This window comes from Sciurus carolinensis, chromosome 6 (assembly GCF_902686445.1).
Source record: "Sciurus carolinensis chromosome 6, mSciCar1.2, whole genome shotgun sequence".
In the NCBI taxonomy this organism is placed as follows: Eukaryota; Metazoa; Chordata; class Mammalia; order Rodentia; family Sciuridae; genus Sciurus; species Sciurus carolinensis.
In genome coordinates, this window is record NC_062218.1 from 32,992,711 (window position 1) to 33,006,354 (window position 13,644).

General features: G+C 43.3%; 1 protein-coding gene across 3 annotated transcripts in view; it reads left to right on the forward strand.

Annotated features, from left to right (window-relative positions):
* Egflam (EGF like, fibronectin type III and laminin G domains) overlaps nucleotides 1-13,644 on the forward strand; it is a 172,031-nt gene that overhangs the window by 62,654 nt on the left and 95,733 nt on the right. For 2 of the 3 annotated variants that reach the window (XM_047556909.1, XM_047556908.1), the window contains 4 exons: nucleotides 221-304; nucleotides 3,153-3,179; nucleotides 11,566-11,683; nucleotides 12,719-12,854. In XM_047556909.1, coding sequence (XP_047412865.1) covers nucleotides 221-304; nucleotides 3,153-3,179; nucleotides 11,566-11,683; nucleotides 12,719-12,854 — 365 coding nt within the window. The remainder of the gene's footprint in view (nucleotides 1-220; nucleotides 305-3,152; nucleotides 3,180-11,565; nucleotides 11,684-12,718; nucleotides 12,855-13,644) is intronic. The other variant, XM_047556910.1, reaches the window with a different exon arrangement.

Sequence of the window (13,644 nt, forward strand, 5' to 3'; positions counted from 1 at the left end):
CCTCTCCACACTGCTTCACTGATATGTTGTCTTCCTCCTGGTCTCTGCAGGCTTCTGAGTTTGCAGCACACTAGGTATGTCTGATGTCCTTCCCACAGAGCTAGGAACTAGTGGGGTGGCCTGATACCCCTCAGAACCTACTGCCTTTGTGAGCAATTCAAACCTTTGCTCTTGGAGAAGTACTGGCTCTGTTCTTACCAGGTGTCTGTGTCTTTTCAAGGTCTTTTACTCTGAAGTCGGTGCAGATAAGTCCCTGCAGGAGCGGTCACACAGTGTGCCTCTCAGCCAGGACACCCCAGTTGCTGTGAGTATGTCCAGGCTGGCAGTCCCTCAGAATACCTGTGCCTTGTCATTGCAGGGAGATTCAGAAAGGTTTCTAAGTTGGTATGTGAGCCGCCATCCACGTAATAATAATAACAAGTATCTGCACAGTCCTTTAGAATTTCCAAATGTCTTTGTGTACTTTGCCTCTGAGATCTGCCATCTATCTCTCCAGAAAGGCAGGCATCTGATAAAAGAGTCCTGGCGTACATGCCGGACTCAACCCCATTTTGTCATGAGAGGAAACAGACAACTTATGGCTATTTTTTTCCTTCTTTTCTTCACCAAGTTCAATTCTGATTTTTATTTTGTTGCAATTCCAATAAAGCTTTAGAAATAAATACAAAACGTTTGTATCTTCCCAGCTGCCTGGAGACACAGTGCAGAAGAAAATGATGTAATTTGAAATGTATATTCAAATGGTCCCAGTTGTTTATTTTCCTGTTTCGAGCTCAGCACCAATTGTCAGCTCTTCCTCTGTTTCTTTTCTGTTTTCCTTCAAGGTCTCTCTGCTTGAACTTCTTGCCTTAGGCATCTTCTGGTTCTTTTCTTTCACTCTCTTCCTTTTGATTCTTGCTACTATAATCTCCCAGCTGGAGTCTTCCAGGGGCTCTACAAGGAGTTACACCAGTGCTCATAACACTGTCCTAATGGTGGTGGGGACAGTAGAGGCAGGGCTTGTCTGTCCTATTAATAAGTGCCTGCTATGTGCAGCCCAGTTTGAAACCTATTTGTCATGTTTGATAAGAAGCTATTACTTACCAAGTGCCTGTCACCCACCAGGCTCTATCCCCTCATGCTTTACATTTGTTTTTCCATTTAATCTTCATGACAATCCTATGATCTCATCTTACTAACAGGAATGCTGAGACTCAGAGAGGTGAAACAACGTCCCCAAGTCAGAACAGTAAGAAATAGCACCTACTGTAACCCAAGGCTGTTACTTCTGAATTCCTGCCCTAGCTAGTGACCCCAAAAGAATAGGTGCATACTTCCAGCTTGTATTTTTATGGTGTGCTTTTAATCATGAACTAGACTTTTGATAAGCAGTCCTCGTTAACCTCAGAAGCCATCAGCTTCTGAGGTCCACACTACCATAATGGGGGACATTGGGTTGGCCTCGTCTAGGAAACCACAAATTTGAGGTTCCCTCTCTTCTCCACAGCTCTGGAACTTTCCATAGGCACATTGACCCCACAAGGGGCCAGCATTTTCCCTGGCAGTGTCCATAGGCAGCCCAGCCTCGTGTCCTGCAGGGTCCCAGTACGTCAGTGCAGGTATTGAGGGTGCAGTGCTAGGGGTGCCATGGAGTTGGGGCAGTGCTTCTGAAATTGAAAACCTGTCCATCACCTGGGACCTGGGCTGAAAACTGGCATCTCTGTGAAGGACACTGCAGGGTAGTGAGAAAACAGGGCCAGGAGGGAGACCAGTATACTGGGTTTCCAGATCTACTTTTTCTACTTGCAGGTTGCAAGTTTGGCCAAAGTCACTTAACCTGCCTAGGCCTCCACTTTCTCCCAGGAAGGAAGATAATAATTAGACTGCTGCAGGGACCAAATAATATGTATGTGAAAAGTCTTCCATAAAGTGTGAAAAGCCCTTACAGATGTTAGTTATCATTCCTGATGACTTTTATGTTGAATATATTTTCTGTTATTTACATCCAGGCATTAGCATATGTTGTGAAATTCTAACATTTGATCATCTTGCTGATTTCAACAAACTGGCATACATAGTGGTTTCTATATGTTCAGCATGAGATAATTCACCAACCCTATTTGGGGGCAAACATTCAGTCTTGTTGGAAAAACCACATTCATACCAATAATGTAATTAGAGAACAACATAAGAAATATCAGCTTCATTAACACGGTAGTTAACAGAGTCTGAAGAAGGAAAGATGAGTGTAGGAACAAGTGTTCCAGATTTAACTTGGGGCTGGAAATAGAAGCAAGGAACTTTCTAGAAAATCAGATTTGAGGGTGGAGCATCCCACTGGGAGGGAATGGTTGGAAGCCCAGGAATAACTGTCCGTGTGTGCACATTCCTGTGTGCATGTGTGTTTGGTGTGAGGTGAGAGCTGCAGAGTATACAGAATGGAGAGAGAAGGAGGTGACTGGACGTAGTGCAGTCAGTCAGGAAGAAAGAGGGGACAGCCTGATAGCAGAGTGGCTCTGGGTTCAAGCTGTGTGCTTTCAGATTCCCACATTACATCCAACCAGCTGGGTAACCTTTCTGGGCCTGTTTCCCATCAACAAAATAGGGATCCTAACACTATCTGTGCCATAGGTAGTGGATCTGTGATCCCCAAGCTGTGTTTCAGGGTGCCCCAGGGCTCTGCAGCAAGCACACAAGGGCACTGTGCAATAATTTAAAATTTCAAGGAAAACGGCAACGTCTGTGTGAACTACCTTACTAACAAGTTGTTTGGATATAACTACTTAATAAATGGAATTGTTAGGGGGCATTTTTTTTAGTCCTAGCGATGCTATAGAAATGTTAGTAAGTGTGCCATGAACACGGAAAGCTTGGGAACCTCTGTACTATATCCTACCATCCAATAGCATACAGATGGTGTATTAAATGAGGTGATGGTTGAGGAGCCCTCAGCATGGTACCTGGCATAGAATAAGAATTATGTGAGCACTGGATGAAATTCACATTGCAAAGATGCATGGTCAAGACCACAGATTAAGTTGTGGTATGTGTTTGCTGCTCATAGCTAAAGCTAGAGGGAAGGGGCAGGTGCTCTGGGTTGATTTAAGTCCTACGAGTTTTTTCTTACTCTTCATATCTCTTTTTGTTTGTTTGTTTGTTTGCTTGTTCTCCAGGTACAACCTGATCAGCAGGCAATTTTTGTAAGTATGTTTTGGGAAATCCTGCCCCAGTGCAGGATTTGGTGGGAGGGGTTTCTTTTCATTAAAATATTGATTTTTGCACACTGATTAAGACCCAGTGGAGAGTGTCTTCCTAGGTAAGCAGGAACTTCTGAGTGCACTAGGTAGATTTTTAATCTTTTAGAGAGGAGATGCTATTATCCTTACTTGTGCTGCTTCATCTCACATGGCAGAGTAAGGTTAAGAGAAGCATCTTTAAAGGTTGAAGTAATTTAAACTCTGTTCCAAGACTAGGTGAAACTGATTGAAAAAGAGAGAAAATGTTTAAACCAGGGAGCAGCACCTTGGGGGCACCCTCCCCTCCCTTAACCTCTCTTTTCCTTACTCCATCAACTCCAGATTGTCTTTTCCATAAGGCAGGATCCAGCATCTAAAAGTGATTGATTTGATTTTTCCAGATTGAATGCCAAACAGGGGATTGGATTGACAAATGGTTAATCTGATTAAAATGACAAATTGAGCAAAATAACCTGGTTTGTAATGTGGAATTCTGATGCATTGTTGGATAATCTGCCTTCTAGAGGCTTCCGGTTTGGTTAGTATTTCACACCCACTGTGTCTTTTGTCTTAGAAGAACAGCCTGTAGATCTCATCCCGGAAAACAAAATAGTAAAACAAATTAGGGAGATTTCATAAGTTTTTATAGTTAGAAATAAAAAAGGGTATTGAGCCTGGTGGTCCACACTTTTTGATCATGCATACCATTGGTTAAAAAATATTTGAACATGCACCAATGTATGTATATTTATGTATTTATAAATTATACATATACCACTATTCTAATATATTATGTACATTTTAAAATCCCACAGAATTTTAAAGGAAGAGATAGAACAGAAAGAGAAAGTTCTTCTGTTTTCTCCTGTCGTCTCAGTGAGATTATCTTGCTCACTCAAGGAAGAGGCACTATCACTCTGTTTTGTTACCTATTGGTCTGGTTGATCCAGAACAGTGATTCTGTTTGGGTCTTATCCAAGGTTAGAGAGAAAAAAATTAGCTAGGAATCAGAAGATCTGCGTCTAGTCCCTGCTCTGTCATCAGAGCAAGAGTGACTTTATTCAAGGTCACTGAGCTCCTCTGAATCTCTCTTTGGGACAGTAAACTGGCAGGATGGAATAGCAGAGGTTCCTGACTGAAGGAGATACTTTGCAACTGTGTGTGTATGTGTGGGGGGGTGTGTTATAAAATATTTGTGCATATTTTAGTGGACAAATATCAGGGATACTGACTTTCCTGCAATTCTCAGGACAGAGGGAGATTTCTTCCATCCCTTAAATCTAATGCTTTCCCTATAGCAAAGCACTGTAAAATGCTCTCTGATTCCCTATGCCAGCGAGGGAACTGAAATCCCTACAACTCCTCCCTGTACTCTGCTCTGCATAGCCTTCCTCAGAGCCACTGGAGAAGGGACACCAGGAAGATGTCACTTTTCTATTTCTCTGGTGTCTTCCATTGCATGATGCTAGGTATTCTCAACAGCCTCTAAGACAACCTTGACTTGTAGAGTAACTGTGAAGTTGAGCCCATGTTTACCATTTATCAATGAAGGTTATTTAAGAACTGAACAATTTTGATGTCGAACCATTTCCCCAGAGAAGCTAAATGGTTTTTCTCACTCCTCTCTGCTGTGCTCATTGGACTAGTGGGTAGGAGAACTTTGCTTCATTTCTGAAGTCAAGTGATCTAGATTTCCAGTAATAGGAGAAAATAGTAGCATGTAAGTGCATAACATTGAATTCCAAAATCAGGGTCAGAGGCAAGTTCAGGGTCTTTCATCCTGGTTTTGTCAATGTGGTGAAAGGTATTCGGTAAGGAATAGTCACATCTTTTAGGGGACTTCTCCTACATGACTACCCAGATTGGATGGTGATTAGTTAGGATACAAGTCTTGCAATCCCCAAATTCAAAGTAATAGTAGTTCTAACAGGATGTGCCTTGTGTTTCCCTCATGGGATCCTTTGTATATTATTTAGTTTAGGGCTCTTCTGGTGGCTCCCTGGTGTCAGACTCAGTCTCTTTCCATCCCATTGCTGTGCCAACCACTTGTGCCCTTGTCTGCAGGGTCCCAAATGGCTCACTTCCACAGCTACATTCTAGCCAATAGGTGAGGAAAAGAGGAAAAGGAACACCTGCCCCTTCCTTTAAGGGATAACTCAGAAATTGATCTCAGCATTTTCTCTTCCATAATATTGAACACAGTCTAGTCACATGACTATTCCTGGAAGAAAGAAAGGTAGGGAGTCTTCAAGTGGCCATATCCAAACCAAAATATAGGAATTCTAAGTCAGGAGTAATGGATTCTAGAGGATGACAAGTCATACAGGTCAGACTGTGACTGGAGGGAAAAGACAGTTGAACTTGAACTTTAGAAAAACAGGCTAGCCTGAGAGTTACATACACTATATCCCGATGTCAGGCAACTGGAAACGGATGAAGTTGTGGTATATCTTATAAGGGAAAGTAGCTTCACGGTTACCCCTACGGACCATTTTATAAACTCTCGGGATCTGGTTTTGTCATCTGTAAATTGGGGATAATAAGACTGACCTCTGAGGGGATGTTGTGAGGATTGGAAGAGGCAATGATGTGCCAAGATTTTATAAATTTCAAAGTGCTACATAAACACAAGGTATTACAATTATACCAATCATGAAATGAAAGCTCATTGTCATGGCAACCTGTGACGAAGGCAAGAATCCCGGGGAACTGCTCGCTTGCTTCAAAGTTGCTCGAGCCTCCTCCTTGGGCTCGGTGAAATGACTGCCTTGAGTCTCTTCCTGAGGAGCAAACTCACTGATTAAACAGCCCCCACAAGGGTGTTGGGTAGACAAAAGAGGCAAATTTGGTTTTGAATTTCAGAAATGGGTAGACAATGACAAAGCAGGGTTACTTTGCAGCAAAGCAAAAAAAAAAAAAAATGCAAAAACATATGCAAAACAAATAAAAAATAGCAGGGGAGTGTTCAGGAAAGATGGTTGAATTCATCTGGCCTCTGGTCCAGGGCAATTTCTCTCACTCTGTTTCTTACCATCTTGTGTGGAAATAAAGTTGTTCTCAAACTTCCGCAAGGCAACAAAACACTGTTTTTTATTTAAAAAAGAGCACATTCAACATCTACAGTTTGATGCAAGGTTGAAGTTGTAGTTGCAAGACATTCAAGGATGGAAATATGAAGATTTGTGGAACTGTGTGGTGTTTGTCCAAATATTCCTAAGGTTATCTTAAGTGACAATATAACCAAGGGCTCCCCTTAGGAGGAGAGATCTTAAAGAGCTGGCAGTTAAATTATTTGGACCCAATCCATCTCTGCTTTTCACCATCACACCCTCAAGCCAACTTGCTGGCATATAAACAGGAAAAGACAGGCTGGGCACAGCTGGCTCCTGAGGGTCACCCTCTACCTCTCCCCTGGTTAAGGGCAGCACTGATCTTCCATGTGGAATAGACAGTTCACGTGTTTTTAAATCTATACACGGAACTGGTACACATATAAGCAAGACTCTGTGTTCAGCAAAGACACTGTGCAGCCACAGGCAGCATAGAGAGAAGATGAGAGGGAGGGAGGGAGGGGCAGATTGGAGACAGACGCCCTGTAGGATGCTGTGGAAATGGCTCAGTAGGGAGTGGAGGGGCATCTACTATGGCACTGAAGTAGGGATGGAAGAAGGGAAAGGTCTAAAAGGTGTGGTTGAGGTAGACTACAGGAAGCTGGTCCTGTCTTTGGAGTTAGTTACTCCAGGGCCAGGGGCAAAGATGCTATCTTAGTCTGTGTTGCTTTGCTATGACAGAATATCACAGACTGGGTGATTTATAAAGAAATGAAATTTATTGGTTCATGGAAGTGAAGGCTGGGAAGTCTAAGGTCATGGTGTTGACACCTGCTCAGCATCTGGTAAGGACTTCCTGCTGCATCACAACACAGTGGCAGATGGAAGGACAGAGAACCTGAGAGAAAGGGGACACACTCACCTTTACAACAAGCCCACGCTCTCAATAGCTAATCCTGTCCCTCCATAACTAGCTCACTTCCGCATGACCATCCATTTGTGAAGGCTCTGTCCTCATGACATAATCACCTCCTATTAATCCCATCTTTCAACACTGTAGCAAGGGGATTGAGCTTCCAGCATATGTCACCTTCAAACCACAGTGGATACTGATGCTCTTGACATGATGGGTCAGTACTTGAATCTGGTTTCTGAATGAGGTAATCTATTTATGTGGGACATTTTGGCTCTTGCTTTCTTTCATTTCACTTCAGTTCATTTATTCATTCATCAAAAAGCATTGCATGAGCATTTGCTTTGTGTCTGATAATACTATGCTAAGCTTTGGGATGCCAGAGGAATAAGAACTGGCTTCCTACCCTCAAGTGGGAGGGGAGAAGGTGACAAATTAACAGACAGTTACAACATAAGGTGAGTGGTGGGAAGATTGAAGTCCACCAAGGACACCCAGAAGGCACAGAGGAGGGGCACCTAACCAGACTGGGACTGGGGTTAGAGATATGAGGTAATGTCTCAGCTGAACTGAGTCATGAAGGATGAGCAGGGTGAGCCAGGCAAGAGTAGGCAGAAGGACACTTCATGTAGAGGGAGCAGCAGGTTCAAAGGCCCAGAGGCAAGCCAGTGAATGGCATAAATTTGAGCCCTGCCAAGAACTTAAGTGTGACTGGAATGTAGAATGTAAGGAAGGGAGGGGCATGGGAGGATGTTAGAAGAATAAACAGGGGTACACAAATATACCATTCTAAGGGTGTTTCATTGTAGAAAGTGTTATGATCAGATTTGAGATTTATAGATATAACTTTAGCACAGTGGTGGTTCTACATTGGAGGTGCAGGCAGTATGGTTGCAAGGAGCAGCAGGACCCTTGTTGTCTTAATGATGGGGATGTGGACTTAAATGGCTATAAGAATGAAATGACAGAAACAGATTCAAGTGATACCAAAAAAGGTGGCAGCAGCTGAATCGGAAACTGATTGGACGGATGGTGAGAGTTTTAGTTAACTTTTTCGCTGCTGTGACTACATGATCTGACCAGCACAATTATAGAGGAGGAAAGGCTTATTTGAGGGCTCACGGTTTCAGAGGTTTTAGTCCATAGAAGGCTGGTTCCATTCCTCTGGTCTTAAGGTGAGGCAGAACATCATGGCGGAAGAGCTTGGCAGAGGGAAGCAGCTTGCATCATCAGGAAAGAGAGAAAGAGAGAGAGAGAGACTCTACTCTCCAGATACAAAATATATACCTGAAAGCCACACCCCAATTCCAATCTCCTCCAGTCACATCCTATCACATCAATTAATCCCATCAGAGATTTATTCACTGAATAGGCTAAGACTCTCAAAACCCAATAACTTCTTCTTTGAACCTTTTTACATTGTCTTACATATGAGCTTTTTGGGGACACCTCACATCCAAACCATAACAGGTGGTTAGAGGGATGGATGAAGATAGAGAGGACAGTATCAGGTATTTCTGGTGTGGGTAAGGGGAGAGGAATACCATAGATGAAGCAATGTTTTATGTCACTTTGGGGGGAAGAATGATCAGTTGAGTGTTGGTTGTGTTCAACTGGAGTTGCTTGTTAGAGTTATTCAAGCGTCAATCACAAATGCTTTGCTGGAGGTCAAGAGGCGGGCCAGAGCAGGAAGCGCACACGTAGAAGGTGTCACCACCAAGGTGGTACCAGAAACTAAAGGTGTAGTAGAAGAGTGTGCCAACAAGTCTACAAAGGGGAAAAGATGATGGTAAAGGATGAGCTCCTGGGAAAGACCAGTTCTCCAAAGGACAGAGGAGAGAGGGAAAAGAAGGGTAGAAGACATTGGAAAACAGAACAAGAGAAGTAGGAGACCAAGGAAGAGCAGAGCAATGGTTTCCAAGGAAGACCAGAGATTTCAGAAGCAAGAGCAGGCAACAGTATGGAAAGCAGTAGAGAGTCCTAAAGACGAGCTGTTGCATTGGATTTATTAAAGGGTTGTTGTGGGGACTTTGGTTAAAAATATCTCAATAGGTTTGTGGAGGAGAGGGGCCAGATGGGAGTAAGTGGAGGAGTGACCAGGAGGTAAGGAAGTGGAGGCATCTTTTGGAAGATGTCCTGAGGGGAGAAGCTAGGGGAGCATGTGTGGTAGGTAGGGATGATTGTTTTTGAGATGGGAGTGATTTGAGCAAATACAGAAAAATTAGGTAGATTCAGGAGAGGTTGGAGATAAATGACACATAGAGGAGAGGAAGCAGATGGGTTCAGAGCTCAAGAGGTGAGCTACCTGCTAAACCAGAGGTTCACAAACATGGATACACATTAGACTCACCTGGAGAGCTGTAAGCAGACACTTGAAATTTGTCCCAGAGATTTTGATGTAAGTCGTCTGCAGTGGAGTCCAGACATCAGTATTTATGTTTTTAAATATTTATCTATTTATGTTTTCAGATCTTTTTGAAAATTTTTTATTTTCTTTTTTATTTTTATAGACTGCATTTTGATTCATTGTACACAAATAGGGTACAACTTTTCATTTCTATTGTTGTGCACTATATAGATTCATACCATTCATGTAATCATACATGTACATAGGGTCATGATGTCTGTCTAATTCCACCATTTTTCATACCCCTGCCCCCTTCTCCCTTTCATTTCCCTCTACATAATCCAGAGTTCCTCCATTCTCCTCTCACCCCCCTGCCCCACCACCCCCATTATCTATCATCATCCATTTATCAGGAAAAACATTTGGCCTTTGGTTTTTTGGGATGTTTTCAGATCTTTTAATGATTCTAATTATAGTGAGTGTTTAAGAACTACTGTATTAAGTTTTGACAATTGTCCATTTAATGCTTTCAAAACACTTTTTTGAATCCCCTTAACTTTTATTTAGCAACAATGAATGTTTAATTACCTGCAGAAGATGTTTTGAAGAAGTATATTATGCCTGTTCTCAAATGGCTCACAATCTCATAGGAGACACAGTAACAATCTGTCATACAGGTTGAATGTCCCTTATCTAAAGTGCTTGGGACTAGAAGTATTTCAGGTTTTCAGGTTTCATTTTTTCTTCCTTCCTTCCTTCCTTCCTTCCTTCTTTCCTTCCTTCCTTCCTTCCTTCCTTCCTTCTTTTCTTTTTATTATTTTTTATTTTGTAATATTTGCATATACATAGTGAGATATCTTGGGAATGGGACCGAGGTCTAAATATGAAATGCATTTATGTTTCAAATGCACCTTATGCACATAGCTTGAAGGTAATTTTATGCAATATTCTTAGTGCACCTGTGTTTTGATCGTGACCTATCACCTAAAGTCAGGAGTAGATTTTTTCTACTCATGGTATCATGTCAGTGCTAAAAAACTTATGGATTTTGGAATTGGGAGTTAGGAACTGCCCCCCTTCTCTCTGTGTATATATATGTACATACATACACACAAATATGCTAAATTAGTGGCACAGCTTCTAATAGGGTGGGACCTCCAGTTCTGGGTGGTAAGGGAAGACGTCAAGGGGAAGGCTTGGATCTCAGAGGAGATGGGCAACTCAGGTGAGTAGAGAGGAGACTGGTCCCCACACACCTAAGACAGTAGTCATCACCAGCTGTTTCTTGAGTACATCCTCCATACCAGTTCCTGGACGTACATTGTCTCATGATGTATGTCATATAAGATAGTTATATGTCATATCCATTTTACTGAGGAAAAAGCTGAGGCTCATGGGATTTGATATCAAGGCCACAGCTAGTAATAAATAGCAGATCAGGATTCAAGGGCAGGTTGGTTGTCTCCAAGCTGGCTCCTTTTCCACTGGACTGCGCTGCTGCTTCTCACTGATGAGGCCCAGCTCCTACCTACTCTTTAGCACTATAGACTTGGGGACACAGGTCTGTTTGTGCAGGTTAAGTCACACATTCATCCTTAATCCTTAATCCTAATGGTTCTCAACGGAGGGTCCCTGGACACACAGCAACAGCATCACCTGCTGTGAGACTGATCCCTAAGCATCTGCAATCTGCAAATGAAAAGAAAAAACTGGGGGAATCCAACCCTGGGAAAGATCATTCCAGGACCCTCATACTCTGATCAGAGAACTTGGAATATTGACGGCAACATTTGATGGTGTCAGTAAGCACTGGCAGTAGTGCAGTGTATAAATTCCAATAAGGGTAACCCTCTAGTCTTGGGAATGTCATGGTGCTTTCCTTTTAGCAAATTTTAAAACTAGGCCAATTCTAGACAAAGCAAACTATCTGTGTTCCAAGCAATTTCATAGGAACCTCAAGATGTAAACTTTATGGAAACTATAGGATTTGCCCAAGAGGGATTCTGATCTTTGGCACCTTTCTTGCTTGGTTATTGACAGGAAGAAGTGATCGGAGATTTGAAACCAGACACTGAATATCGAGTGAGCATAGCAGCTTACAGCCAGACTGGCAAAGGGCGGCTCAGCTCTCCTCAGCATGTTACCACTTTGTCCCAAGGTAAAACAGGTTCAAATCCATTTGTAACAGGAAAGTGGTGGTCTGCTAGTCAGTCATTTGTGCCTTCATGCAACAAATACCAATAGGGAACCTCTGTGTACCAAGCACTGTGCTAGGCTCTGGGAATTCAGCAATGCCCAACACAAGCCCAGGCCTCTTACGACTTAGCAGGGTGAGTCAAGACACTATCTAATTAGTGTGTCCTCACAGACAGAGAAGAACAACCCAGGGATAGGGGAGGGCTCCCTGAGGAGACAATAATGGCTTAGTGGAGAACTGGTGGGTTGGTAGGAAATAAGGAGGCAAGGAAGAGGAGTGAGGTTCATGTGTAGGCAAAGAGAATCCCAAAAATGGCCACTCAGGTGGCACTAAGGTGGACGCTGGGGTAAAATCAGGTTGACTGTAGTCACTGCTCACAAGGTGCTCTTTGTAGGGAGAAGGAAATGGTAAGCAAGTGGCACTAGTGCATCCCCAGCCTGAGTTACACAAGTGTTTACTTCTGGGCCCAAGCAACACACGAGAGGTATGGAATCTGGACATGAAGATAGCAACAGCCATTACCAGGATGAGAGCATCGCCTTTGCACGTGTGGGAAATGTCCTTCCATTGCTTTGCATCTTCTTATCAGTGGAGGAAACACACACACACACGCACACACACACACACGCACAAAGGAATCGGAAAATAATATGCCATAATGATAAGCATTTAGTTCTCCTGTGCATAAATATCAATTCCAACATGCAAACAGATGAGAGGCCAATTAGGAGGTGGAAGTACACCGTGTACCTCCCAGGGTCGCTGGAACCTAATGTGGGCGGCTTTCCCACCCAGATGAGCTGGGAGGGGAAGGGAAGACCAGCAGTCCTGACTCAGACCTTAGTGAACATGGTTTGATTTGCTGGTGTGAGTTTGTTTTGGGTTTTGAGGCTGGCGTGACCAGAGGTGTTTTGGTCCCAGGAAGCACATTTTTGTAATATATCCAACCTCTTCAGCAGCTGTCACAACCAGCCACGTGTTTGTCGTCCTGCCTAGATTTCTGCCGCCCTCCAGCAGCACCCCAGCAGCCACGGGCCCTTGTGGTTTCTGATTCCGAGGTGGCCCTATCTTGGAAACCTGGAGAGAGTGAAGGAAGCTCCCCTATCCAGTACTATTCTGTGGAATTCATAAGGTAAGTTTGTGTCGTGGTTGTTGATCTCGGCTCTGTTGAGAGTGAGGTGAGGCTCTCCGTAAGTCTCCATCACGTGTACATCTGAAAGAGCACACGGGCTTGGAAGGCCAGCACCTATGTCCACACGGTTCTGGTGGCCCGTCCTCTGGGAAACCCGTCCCCACTCATTTACCTCTTCTCCATTCCCCTTCCTCAGTCAGACACCGTTCTGAGCTCTGGAAACTCCCGGGACACCATTCCCAATGAGCCTGCCTGCATTTCAAGTTTGAAACCTGCCCTTCTGGCTTTGAAGCATGTATTTGAAGTAAATACTTGATGATGACTTTTCTTGGGGGGAGGGGGAAAGCTCTTCAGAAAAAAATACAATGCAGTGTTTCTTCCACATCCATATTTCCTTGGGGCAAGTTTTTTGGTTTGATTTCAGCCTTTTTTTTTTTCTCTATTGTCTACTTCTGCAGTGCTTTTTATTCAACTTGTTAGAGGGTAGATGAGTGATTAAAAGTTCTTTATAAAATTAAAAGTTCTTTAGATGTAGAAACATTCTCAGTGCTGCTGTGTAGTATGTATTGAAAGAAGGAAAGAAGGAAGGAAGAAGTGGGGAAGGGTAACAAAAGGAACTTGCAGTCTTGGGTCTTTCCTCTGAACTCTGGTTGCAGTTTGAGTTTGAACTGAAGCAGTGGCTGATCAATGAGTCTGAAAGCAACGCGTGTGGAGTTTTCATTCTCTGTTTAAAGATGACGGAGCTCACGTGAGGCCTGCTGCTTTGTGGATTCATAAAGAGGCTGATGCA